This window comes from Pithys albifrons, chromosome 3, assembly GCF_047495875.1.
Source record: "Pithys albifrons albifrons isolate INPA30051 chromosome 3, PitAlb_v1, whole genome shotgun sequence".
Taxonomy (NCBI): domain Eukaryota; kingdom Metazoa; phylum Chordata; class Aves; order Passeriformes; family Thamnophilidae; genus Pithys; species Pithys albifrons.
This window is the reverse complement of record NC_092460.1, coordinates 32,062,234-32,075,946: the sequence shown is the minus strand read 5'-3', so window position 1 is coordinate 32,075,946 and position 13,713 is coordinate 32,062,234. Positions and strand designations below refer to the sequence as shown.

Genomic DNA, 13,713 nt, shown 5'->3' with positions numbered 1-13,713 from the left:
CCTCTCAAATACCACATTGCATTTTCTCTAGATTAGCTCCTGCTCTTTACACCTTTGAAACATGTCCCTCATACAATCAAACCCTCTGTACAACTGCTAATACACACTCAAAACTTAGCAGCATTAGACCTTCTGAAAGTTACAAATACATTTCAGTGTATACTTTTCCTCCTCTTTTTCTTTCACTCCATAAGATTTGAGTACAGAAAGAATATCAGAAATAGTCAAACACATCCTTATATTCATGGCCTTGGAAAAGCTAAAACATTCAACTTTGCTTCATCTGCTTTTTCCTTTTTCCCCTATGAGCTGTCAAATACTGGCATCCAACAGCCTGATGTGTCAAAAGGAAAACAAAGCAGCAGCAGTGCTGTTTTTATCATAGGGACAATGAAAACTGGAGACAAAGTTGATCTGGACATTAATATTTATATATTTTAAAAAAACAAAAAGCAAGAAGTTGATATTGGAAAGTAATTCTTAATGGTGTTGTAAAATGTATTTAATTTGAATAAAGGGTAATGGCAGAGCATGAACTGCTATAAGCAAGAATGTACTTGTGTCAAGAGGAAAGCACCACACACACCCCTGAGATGGAAAAAAATTATATAATTGTCAAAGGAGAAGTAGGATACAATAAAAACATTAAATAAGATAAGAGCTATAAAATAGCTAGTGACTTGATGCACAGCTAAGATTTGGTTCCAGTTGAGTAAGGAAAGAATAGTTCATGGTTGTTGACCTATAAAATTAGGATGCAAGTTGTTTGGTTTAAAGGAGATTTATCAGATTCTTGCTGGCAGAAATCAATACAACCTAAGGTGTACACTGCAGCTGCACATCCAGCCCTCACACCTACATGCAGATATCAGCTTTTACCTACTGTTCTACCCCCTTTGACATACAACACTGGATTTTATAGAAAACTCCAGATGAAAATATAGTACCACTCCATTACCATAGTTGCACATATTACTCAGTGTTTGCACAAGCAAATGCTCTATTAGCTTGTTGGACTCAGGAGGCACCTGAGGCATTTAATGGAAGTAAGTGGGAAGCTGGAAATACTTTATTTCTTTCCCGTTGTTGCAAAGACAGCAGCGATTTTAAAGAGCAGAAGCAGCAGATTTCCTTGTTCTACAGAAAAACAATTCTTAACAGCTAATTGCCCCAATACCTGTCACCACAGTGACACCAATCTCAGGTGTGTTTGAGAGCCTCCTTTGTCATTGTTATGATTTAGGTTTACAGCTACAGGAGCTGTTCGTTCTCCTCCTGTTATTTCAACTCGAAGTCTTTCATCTCAGCCAACTACTCCTGAAGGGCATTGATGTGCCTTTTGTTCTGACTCAGACATTGTCTTGGCGACCATGACGAGGAGAAGCTTCTGTTTGTTTGTTTTTAAATACAAGTTTAGATTGTGAAACAATTATGCAACTAGATCTTTAAAAATCTTTTGTGACCACATGTTTGACTGCATAATCTCATCTAAACAGGGATTCTTGTGCTGAAGTGACTCAGACAACAAGGCCACACGAGGATAACAGAACTGTAAGTGGTTTTCAATGGATAAAAATAATAATGATAAAATTACATGCGAGTTCCGCTTTTGTGTAAGGTTTTATATTTGAGGAGATTTAATAGAACTAAAATATCTTAAAATGTCCACATAAAAAGCATTCTTCATGCTTCAGATCAAAGAGTAGTGGTAAAAGATTAAGCACATTTATTGCTAGCTAGAAAAACATTTCAACATACCAGATGAAGAAAATCATATGCAAAAGACATTTGCTTCAGTTTCTAATATAAGCTACCTAAATATAAATTTTACAAGCAAGAGACAATAGCAAACCAGCAAGAGAAGATGAATTCCAAACCCCCAAACTCTCCACCAGTGCAAGTTTATCAGGACAGCCTGAAAAACAGTTTCATGCTTGCCAACACATCCCCACATGCCATTTCCATTCTGGAAATCTGATCCTCTGGGAGCTGGGCATCTTGCTTGTGCCATTGCCAAATTTAGTGCATGGGACTAAAGGTGTTGACACCACTGTTAGAGAGACTGTCAAGAAACTGTACAGCAGCAACCCCAGGAGGGTAAGTTTTCAAAGAGCAGGTGTGCTCCCTCAGCCAGCAGTTCAGCATCCAATGGATAAGATCACTGTGAGCACAAGACATCAATTTACATCACACCTGTATAAAACTTTACAGTTTTACACCACTAAAATGTCTCAATGGAGCAAAATATGCATTCTTCAGTGTCCCACAGATCATCACAAGTTATTAGGGTTATAGCAAAAGGTCAGAAGAACACTGCTGCCTAAAAGTGGTCCAGCTCTCTGGCCTAGGCTTAGCTGAAACAACTAGCTAAGGATGTCTTAAGGAGATAACCTCCTGTGCCAACTTCCCAGCATCTGCCAGAAACTCAGCATACTGAAGAGACATTAATTTCCTGCTGCTTACTGGAAGTCTTTCCCTAACTGGTCAACTTCCAAGATCATATTCTTAATTGAGAAATATCTTTGCTAAGTATAGGCCCTTTGTGGTGATCATATGAGAAGAAACAAGATTTTCTCCCACGAGGTTATAGACAAACTCAATTGTACATTGTCCAGCATTTCTCAACGGTGAAATTCATGGATGGTCTTAGCTTGCTCTCTGTCATACAGCCAGGAGCCCTGAAGAGCTGCTGTGACATACAGACCTTCATGCTTTAGGAGTTAGAAAACATGGGGGAAAATAGGAATTGTCCTCCAGAGGAATAGCCCAACAAAACTCTGACAAACCCACAAAACATATTCTTCCCTTTTGGCAATTCTGTCTCTTGGCAAGCAGCACATCCATTCTTTTATTTCTAAGGGAACTATGAAAAGTTGTTGGGGTTTTTTTTCTAGTTTGCACAAGTACATGGAGCATTGCCTGTAGAGTCAATGATTTTGTAGATGTCAGCAAAGCCCAATGTTCCAACAATTGTTTTCCAATGGCATGCACTAAATTAGTGGTTGGATTTGGGTGACAATCAAGTAAACGTCTGTGAAGTCAATGGGAAGTTTGCCTGACTAAAAACCCAAGAATGTAGTGCAATACAAACTATACATAAAGGAATCTAAGGGTCATGTGTGTTCTACTGTATTTCTGGGTTTTCTAGATGCTCATCTCCTAATGTGATTAAAAGGATCCTGAAGAACTCACAAACAGAAGTCTGACATCCCACATACTTACAGAGTGATAAGGATACCTGTATCAAAAGGAGAATACAAAAAGCACCAGCCATTTTGGAAATTTCCACGGCTTTTGAATGACTGTTACTCTTGCAGTGGCAGGAATTAGACTACAGTGAAAAGAACAGTACTTAAATACTCTTATTTAATCTGCTTCCACATTTTTTTCTCCTTCCTGAACAGGTAAAAGTAGTAAAAAAACTCAAAGAAAACACACACACGAAAAAGTCCTACAGTAAATTTGAGGTTTGATAAACAAGAATAATTATCACTTTAAAAAAAAAACAAAAACAAACACACTTGTTAAAAGTCAAAGATTTAGAAAACCTATACATAAGGAAAAGGAAAATGGTAATCAGAGCTGTTTAAAGAAATAGGATAAATTGCTTAATCTGTGAACAAAACCAACAAATGTGCCATCAATCAGAACCAAAAGATACAATTAAAAATCACACAGAAACATACAACCTTCAAATTTTAAGTTGCTATTTCTTACAGTCCTACTTACACAAAACTTACACTTACAGTCTTACTGTGAGTGAACACAAGCATCCACTTCTTCTACCAGACTTAGGGCTGTTTATAAAATAGTCCTGTCTCTGCAATTCCTCTGAACCAGGTCAGCCCCTCTTGAATAGTGGAATTTTGCCTCAAAAGCACATACTTCACTTTCAAATCATATCTGAAACCTACTTTCCCCCTGCCTTGGTCTGTATCTCCTAATCCTCTTCTCTTTATTAGGTTATATACTGCCTAATGTAAATGCACCTGATATCATTACAGCATTAGATATAATTCATTGTTTAATTCTGAAATCCTGTTTTGCCACACTTCAATATTTCACTGATTCAATGAAGCACCATGTTATGTATTAATATGGAAGATATTAATGGAAGTGAATCTCTAACACTATTTCTGTTAAAGCTACCTAACACTGTCAATTACTAACATACTCTTTTCAACTGCTTTTAATTGTGATGTTACCAGCTAATATTAGTTTTTCATGCTGCTTTCTGTCTCAGGTCAAATATTTGGGAAGTTTAAAAATATCCATTGATTCACCGTAGTTTAATAAAAAATCTCAACAATTATTTTCTTTAATGAACATATTCTTTGCAACAACTTCATATGCACCACCAAATTAAAGGTCTTTGTGACAGGGCTGCATCTTTTGCCTCACCTACCCACTCAAGTATGGCCAAATTGGCTTCTGCAAACCTCCCTCTGCAAAGGCTCCACAGAGACCTGCTGAGGCTCCAAACCCAAACTGCCATCACAAAGACTAACCAAGCACCTCCACTGTGAGCACAGGCTAAGAACACTGAGGCTGTTCAGCCTAAAGAAGAGAAGGTTGAATGGAGACCTCACAGACACCCAGAGAGGGACTCTTCATCAGGAACTGCAGTGATGGAACAAGGGGTAATGTCTCTAAACTGACAGAGGGTAGGTTTAGATCGGATATTAGGAAGAAATTCTTTACTGTGAGAGTGGTGAGACACTGCAACAGGTTGCCCAGAGACGGGCTGGATGCCCCATCCCTGGAAGCGTTTAAGGCCAGGTTGGATGGGGCTTTGAGCAACCTGGTGCAGTGAGAGGCGTCCCTGCCCATGGCAGGGAGTTGAAACAAGATGATCAGTTCCAACCCAAACCATTCTATGATTCTATGGTCTTACAGCTCCTGCAGACCAGAGAGTGTGTCACATCCACAGAGCTGAGCAAGGGCTACAGAGGCCTTCAAGGACCCATGCAGGAAGGGTTCTCAACTGGTCTGAATCAAGCTGGAATACAGCAACTGAGCTGAGAGTTGGGGCTGCTCTCAGTATTTCTACTGTTGGTGTCCAAACATCATTGGGAAGGACTATGATTTCCAAAGTAAAAGGGTTAAGGCCAAACCACACACAGGCTCAGACTAGGAGACTAATGTGTTGAGAATGGAGCTTAGAAAATAAGAAAGAAGCCACCAGAATGTGCACTGGGATTAATTACTTGATTACACACACCAGGTTCAGGAGTTGAAAAGAATTTAAGAGTAGAATTACTCTTTCCTTTCTCCTCCTCATCCTGACTCCCGTCCCTTTCCGGACTCATCAGCATCTCTCTTCCAGCTTCTGTCACTTATTCCTCCCTTTTCCAGTTCAACAACCTCCCCCAGCTGTAGCAGTGCTGGCAGGAGGCCCAAGGTAATAAACCTATCAGAGTGTATTAGTGTGGTATGCACTCCATCCCACCCTGCACCTCACCCCTGGTGTCAGCATTGCTCCTTACTCGCCTGCTAGCTGGGAACTGTCACATGGGAGCATGATAGCAATGACACAACAGAACCAAAAGCCTTTGTGCAGTATCCTTCCTCACCCTTATGCAGAAAAGCCTTCCTTTCTTTTCCTGATCCACTCACCCCCACTTTGCTCTCTAACACTTTCTGATTTTGCACAAGAAAAATTTAGAGATTGTTCAATCTGGTGACTCCAGAATTCTGGACACAAGAAATGCCTAAGTTTGTTATGCCAATAGATAGAAACATAATAGATAGTCACATCCAGGCCTATTGTGATGGTCTGCTGAAAAATGCAATAAAAACATAAAAACACTTTCTACTTTTTTAATACAGGAATCACCTGCTCAACTGAATACTACTATAAGGATAAAGCAGCCATACCTCCCTGAAAGGCAAGCCCCTTTTGTGTAGGCAGACACAAACACTGGCTGGCAAAAGCACTAACATGCAAGCAGAAACCCCATCTTTCCTTTCACAGGGTCCTATTTCAGGTTTAACAAATTAGTTTGAAGGTGACATTCCATTATAAGCTCACGTATAGACACAAGAGTTCTTTTTTTTTTACATTTAACTCGTGTACAACAGGATTTCCACCCCATAATAAGGACAAGAAAGGGAAAGCAGAGCTATCAATACAACACTAGGAATATTCTCCTGCTCTTTTTCCAAAGCAGAAACAACCAACCGAACTGCCTTCCCTGGAACGTGTTGTAAACTTTGGTCTTAACCTCATAATGTTATCACCATGCTGTGACATTGCCCAGGCTTGTGCCATTTGCAGTTGCCAGTGAAGTGACAGGAGCATTTTCCTCTCAGCTTCCTATCTTAGGCAGTCCATAGTTTTATTCCTAAATGCACGTTATCTCTGTTCTAATCCATAATTGCAAGGATAAAAGCAGAAAGCCTCCGTATCAGTTGCAGCCTCTGATTCACGCCAACTTTAATTCCCCTCACACTACCTTCAGTCTTCCTGACTTCATTAATACACAATGGTTCTTTGCACAGAAATTTACTTCCCTTGTAAATTTAAAGTCTCAGTATTACTGGACTTGCTGAAAAAAGTTTGCACCCAATACAACTTCCCTCCACTTGTGCAAGTTCAATATTTTTCCAGTGAACACAGTGCAGAAGTAACACATAAAAACTGTTGAAGCCAATTTCAAGCATTTATTGTATTATATTGTTCTGGCATTTTTCTTAAACCAGTGACAAAGACACTGCAGTGAGCATAAAAATATGAAATTTGGGGTTTAGTATAAATCTCCATTTAAAAATTGAAAGTGCTTCACAGTCCAAATTACTGTCTCCAGATTTGATAAAAATGGCTTGAGGATTTATAGGAATTATTATTCTAGGAAGATAGATTGCAGAGAAACAGTCAGAATATCTGTGTGCTATTTGGCCTAAACTTGTAATATTTAACAGCTATTCACAATTCCTTGCTAACACAAAAGGGAACACAATTCCTTGCTAACTAACTACTCTTCTGTTGTTAGTTCCAAGGCTCATCACTGTGGCATCAAAACAAATACAGCTAAAGATAAGGCTAATTAAAATGGAGACATGAGTACAGGGTACTGGTTTTGTACAGGTAAATGAGAATTCAAGAATTCTGTGGAAGGCATACAGCACTATATGTGACCATGGCTATTGTCCTCTGGCTGGTCTCATGTGTGAAATTCATACAGAGAAATCATTTATCAAAACTTTATGTAGGTATCAATTTCATACTTTTATAAAGAGAAGCCACTCAGTTTCTCTTCCCCCATCACCCTCTACTCCATCAGCTTATTAAAAACAACTGACTGGATTTTTACCTCAGTCATCAAAGTTTGCAAAGTTATGATGAAACCTTAGGGAAGGAATTCTCAGGGAAACATGGCAGCTTATTGGAAAACTGCTGTTGTGCCATTTTCAGACCTCGTAAAACAGTTACTGCCCATCATGTTTGCTGTAGAAAGTTTTTTATGTCTCAAGAGTTTAGGGATGGCTCAGGAAAACAGGGATAACAGTTTCCATTACAAAATGCAAATGAATAGAGAGTTCTTACACAGGGAAGTCATCTTCTGGGCAGCCAGAAAGATTCTGCAGACATTCAGTCACACTTCTGCTCAGTACACACGAGTGCACACTACTGACCTACGTGCACACGCTGAAGACACTCCATGCCTGTTTCAGATTACAACCCTCAGAGCTCTAGACTTCATGGCTGCAAAATACATCTGGTTGTGAAATACATGCTCACAGGTAGACAAAAATGTAAAAGATGAAGAGAGTACATGAGCTTTTACATGAGCAGATTATTAACCCCGGCTTGTTTCTAGTCTCTTCCATGTAGTTTGGCTCTCTTGCAGTAAGGCTCACTCATGTTCAGTTGCTGCCTTATGGAATAGCTTTGCTTTAACTCCAAGTATCATATGTTCTTTCATCCTATTCCAAAACACAACTAGCATGTTTTTTCACCCTTATCTCACCCATTAGCCTCCATTTCCCCTCCCTATTGATCAGGACTTTAGTCACAAAATGCAGCGTACGACTCAAAAAGTCTGTTTCTCAACAGCAGTATATACAGGCCAAGAGACATGGATATCACTGAGAAAACAATAACAAACCCACAAAACCCAACAACCACAAACACAGACTAACAGGAGATTACAGGACCAAAGGCTACTGAGCAGTCAGAGCTCAAGGATTTGATCTCTAGTGTAGAAGAGAGTCTTTATTTCATCAGTATAAGCCCCTCATGGGATACATGAGCATTCCTTTTTCCATACTTAATTCTTTCTTCCACTGAGACACAAAGAACAAAAAGTGGAGGCAAGCAGACTCCCCATTTAACTTTCTTCCCCACTACTTCTGTGAAACAGCTCTTTAGATAAACTAACAATGCCTCCTCATCCTCAAGGCTATAACATCTCGAAACTTCTGAGATGACAGTTCTTGCTTGGCTGGGTTTTTTTTAAATCCTACTCTCAAACAACATGAATGTTTTGATAGACTGACTAAATGATGAAAAAGATGTCCTGGAAAACATGCAGAATAGCAAGGTGCACGTATTTATTTACAGTAGAACAGTTTCAATACACATTATTCAATTACAAACATAATTCCAACCTAGTAATAGCCAGAAGTCTTCTCACTGAATTAAGGCACATACCCACCCAGTTAAACTCAAGACAAATTGTGAGTCCTCTGACCTTCAAAATCTGCTTCCTTTTCCTCTTTCAGCCTTGCAAGTCTGAACACATAATGACTATACTGTCTTTTTCACCAGAGGATCTATTGAATCTGCTTTTTATTAAATAACAGATAGCAATTTTTGAGAGGTGCCATGCTGAAGTTTTTTAAACATACACATCACAATTCTCTGTTGTTAAACACTAAATCATGCTAAGGAAGAGTAGCTAAAGAGAAACAAGGCCATCTCATGCATATTGTAAATACAGAGAGTAGTTAACAACTTGTCACCTCCTGGTCCTATTTTTAAACTTCTTTTTACAGTGCAAATGCACTACACTACAAAATTTTTACTCCCCTCTCCTTTTGTTTTTTTAACAAAGAACTCCTGTTTCAGAAATTCATGAAGTTTTCAATGTGTTTCATTGAGATTCATTGCAATTGTGTTTCAAGAGATATTTAATCAAATAACTGACTTCCAAGAACAGCATGAATATTTTTAATTACAATGTCTGTCAGCCATCCCAGTTGTCACTATTTTAGAAATATGGCTTTATTTGCCTCCACTATCGCTCTAAAATTTCTTAGAAGTCAAGAAATTTTGATCAGGAAATAAAATTCCAGCTCCTAAACTCTGGGAGCAAATTCTCATCCTGATTCAGCCAGACAAGTAGGAGATTTGTTCACATATTTGAGAGGGGGAAAAAAACGTTTTCTGTTAATTCAGTGAACTGCATTTCAGAGCTGTTTTGAGTAGTGCCCTTACTGGACAAAATTCTTGGCTATGGCTTCATGCTAAGCCAAAAGTAAACACTCTTGGCTTTTTATATGAAGAGCTCTATCCCAAAGTACCAACACCAGCATCAGTGTTGACAGAAGAAAAGTTATATTGCCCCAGTAAGAGAGAAGAATAAAAATAAAATTAAAAAAAAAACAAAACACAAAAACAAAAAAAAACCTAACCCACAACTGAAAAAACCAAACAGCCTCACAAAAATTGTTCGACCAAATAAACACATGGGTCTGAAATTCAAGCAAGCATTAATGTACTTCCCAGAAACTAGTCATCAAGCTGTGCTCTTGGGTATCACCTGACAGGAGGACAGTATCATTTTCCCAATGGCACATTGTAAGACAAAAACCATCATGTAATCCCTGATTAAAAGAGATTTTCCACAAATACCTGCAGTTTAAAACTTATCAAGCACTTTTGCAGCATGCAGGAATTTGTTAACCTAAACACCACATACAGCATCTGCACAATTTTTGGAACATTCTTTTCTAAAACCAGCTCAGCTATAACAGGTGCTGACATGAATAGACAAGACATAGAAGTCAAAACCAATTTTTCTTATGTTCTCATATTTGGTGGATATATTTATGTTCCCCAGCTTCAACAGTCTCTATGATCACTTTTCAAAAGGACTTTCAAAATAGCAAGAATAAACACCATCGAGGACTTACCAGATTGGAATTGGTGGCATTGGAATCATCTTCTGGAAAGGGGATATAGATAGCTAAGGCCACACAATTGGCAAAAATAGTCAGTAAAATAATTATTTCAAATGGTCTGAGGAATTGAGTTAAGGAAATTGTTCCAAAATGTGCACACAAAAATAAAATAAAAAAATTTATAAGAATTCTGTTTAAAGAAAGCATTCCAAGACCCTTATATTATGAAAAGAAGCATATGCCTTTTTAAGTGCTTTTAGGAACTTCCAGCCAAGAATCTTCCTAATATGTCAAAAGCAGTGCAGGCCAGTCGCGTGCCAGAGTAAACACAGATTTCTTGAAAGTTTTTTCTTCTTTAATTTATTTAGATTGCATTTTCCCTGATTTTCCTTCTAGTGTGGCTGGACTATTTTTAATAACAGAAACCTCTTCTAGAAGAACAGCCTTTGCTCCTCTCAGGCTTAATTTCCTTTGGTCTTTCTCCATCTGCATTTACAAATTCTCAAATAATTTTGACAAATATTTTGGTCTGGTTTTTTTTTCTGTTGTTGTTGCTGTATTTTTCCCCCCTTTCTCAATTTCTCCCTCATATCTCAAAGCTAAATATATGCACACACATTTCTAGATGTTTAAAAGATGATAAATTTTGTTAAGGCAAAAAAAATAGCTTTGTCTAAAATATGCTCAGACTGCACATTGCCTCTATACTTGTTTTGCTTAAAAATTATTTGAGGGAGTATTTCTCTTTTTCTTATTTGCATTTCATATCACAGGGTACACAAGTGAGCCAGCTAAGAGTTCCTTCTGACAGAGAAGGTAGCAACAATTCATGGGCATTTCAACTTTGCATCAATGTTTTTAGGGGAAAAAAAGAATCCAAACATTTGGGATGTTCAGCAAAGAAATCCCTGTGTAACCTCAATGTCCTTTGACTGTCCATTGGAATCAAAGGGCATTTTTCCACCATGGGGTTTGCTGGCACTGTCCTTCATCTACTTGAGTGGACTCCCTCATCTCAGTTGCTGTGAAGAGTCTCCCAGCTCAGACCACAGACCAGATTTACAGTCTGTCTGCATTTATTTGCCTGCAATATCCTGCAGGTCAGCTCTGGGATAACTCTCCAGGACTTTGGAGGAGAATGAAGAGCAGGAGAGGAGAGGGAGAATGCCAAACATAACCTGTGCCACAGAGTGCATTTGAGCACGAATTTATCTACCCTGGGACTGCCTCTGCAGCACTGCCAAATGTCAACACAGCATGTATGATTTTGGTCAGCAGTCTACTGTTCTCAGCAGGCTTCAGTAGGAAGGAACTGGAGATCTTTTAATGTGCAGCTGAACTGCAAGATAAACACAAATTCCAGGCACCTGGCTGCTGTTTATACTCAAATACATTCTACATTTCACATAAGGAAGAGTCAAAGCAGTCTAGTCCCACCAGACTACTCTGCTTAAGCCTGTGAATAATAGGAGATACGTGATCCTATAGAGGAACAAGAGCAGATCAGGGTAGGTAGATTAGATGTTAAATCAGTGAGGCTTCTCAGGTATGTACTTCAGGCTGCTAATATAATCTTTACTGCTTAAAGATCTGGATTTCCAAAGGCTTTCCTGACCTTAATTGCTTTATTTCCTCAATGTTTTTGTTTGTTTTGACAGGATTATTACTTACTAACTTACCACTGTTCATGCATATATTCTTTTACTTCTTTTTGTTGCACTGTAAAAAGAAAATTATATAACATTTACAAATACAGTGCAGGCAAAGCAGAAGATTAAATACAAATATAAATCTTTGTAAAATAAGATAATTGCTTCATTTTATTTTTTTCTTAAGTGCAATTGCACCTTCAGGCTGTTAACACTGTAACATTTGGGTAACAAACACCCCTGAAGTACCATTTGATATTTGTTTAACATCTATTATGCTTAGACTTCACTGGTTCAGCAAATTAAGCTAAGCTTTCCTCAGTTTTTAGCAATTAGGAAAAGTCAGTATATAAAATAAAATTAAAGCTTATCACAGTCTTTTGATATTGCTACTTGTCATTGAAGTGTTTCATGTTTATAAACACTAGATGTGCAATGAGAGGTTCTGATGGAAAAAAACCACTTCCATCAACTCACCTAAAACCAAACCAAACAAAAAAATGCAAGTTTCAGCATTTTGGGATTGCTTTAATCACATTGTTTGGTCCTCATTTGATCTCAGCAGTGCTGCATCCTGCTTTCCAACACAGTATTCCCAACATTCATTGCTGATCTTACTCATCTATCCAATGTCACTCTGTGCTGTCTCTAAAGACATGTGGATACTGAGGTGCTGGCAAGTAAACCAATACTCAGCTTCATCCTGTTAGTCATCATCAATCATCTTGTGCTTAAAGTATCAGAGCTATGTCAGAAGGTATAAAATACCACAAACTTAATCACGGTAGTAAAAATTAGCAACTGAAGAAAGCGATAGGCAGGCAGGTAGTTTAAGGACATCTAAGAATTGACAGGAGCATTTTTAACAAGTTCTTCATCTGAAAAATATCTCTATGTCAGCAATACCTATATATTCATTTTCTGTTTTCACCTAACATCCCACCAGACACGCAAAATAATATTGTCATACTGTCTTAAATGTCTTAATTCATTTTTTATCATATGAACCACTGCCAAGTTCTGTACTTCTTTCACATGCTTATCTATCCCTAAAAACATTCTGTTTATTTTGTATTTACTGAAGGACCCCATTATCTTGTGATTACTGATCAAGGTTAGTAATGTTTTCTCTTTGGGGTTGTGAGGGAGATACTATATTTCAGCTTGCATTGCACATCAAATACTCAAATTCCAGCTTGCATTGATCAGCCTTGGGTGACTAAAAAGGCTTTGCTCCTCACAGATAACAAACCAACGGCCAAACTCTCACTGACTTCCCAGGGAAGCAGCACTGATTCTTACATTCTGCAATTCTGTGTCAGTACTTATCTGTTATCTGTGACACTGTCTCTTGTTCAGACTACTAAATCTGGCTCTGCACTGCATTTGTATGTGTTGCAGGATTACTTTTATGTATTTCTTTTCCCCTTCATCTAGATAACCATTACCCCCTTACCATACATTACCGAGCCTTACTGGTTTAAGTGGAATTCCAATATAATGAATAGTCCTTAGCCCTATTTCATGATCTTACTGCATACATTTGGGGGTTTTTTAACCTCCTCCTTTTGCCCTATTCTTTTCTCCATACTGTAGAAAGTGTGATGCCACGCGTTTAACAAAAAGCATACAAATCAAAGTACAAGAGCTGCTGACTGGTGGCACTTCTAATTGCCTGCAAAAATACAACAATAACAACAATCCCACCAGAAAAGAAAGCCAGCAGCTGCTATCAGTTCCATACAGTCAGCTCAATTCTGACCTCAGATACCCTGAATATCTCCCACCCATTTCAGCCTGGGCCATGGGTTTGTAAAATAGCAGAATTCAACCCCTAACCTTTATCATTTAAACTTCTAGTGGTTTCTAACACATGGGTGTAGTTAAGGCTTGGGGTCTATCTTCTTTCCTTCCCCCTCCCCCAGCAGAAATTATCTCG

General features: G+C 38.4%; 1 protein-coding gene across 1 annotated transcript in view; it reads right to left on the bottom strand.

Annotated features, from left to right (window-relative positions):
• LOC139669559 (voltage-dependent L-type calcium channel subunit alpha-1C) overlaps positions 1-13,580 on the bottom strand; it is a 412,800-nt gene extending 399,220 nt beyond the window's left edge. The window contains exons 1-2 of the mRNA XM_071550062.1: positions 13,537-13,580; positions 10,138-10,243 (exon numbers count right to left, since the gene is read on the bottom strand). Coding sequence (XP_071406163.1) covers positions 10,138-10,243; positions 13,537-13,580 — 150 coding nt within the window. The remainder of the gene's footprint in view (positions 1-10,137; positions 10,244-13,536) is intronic.
• Positions 13,581-13,713: the final 133 nt, after the last annotated feature.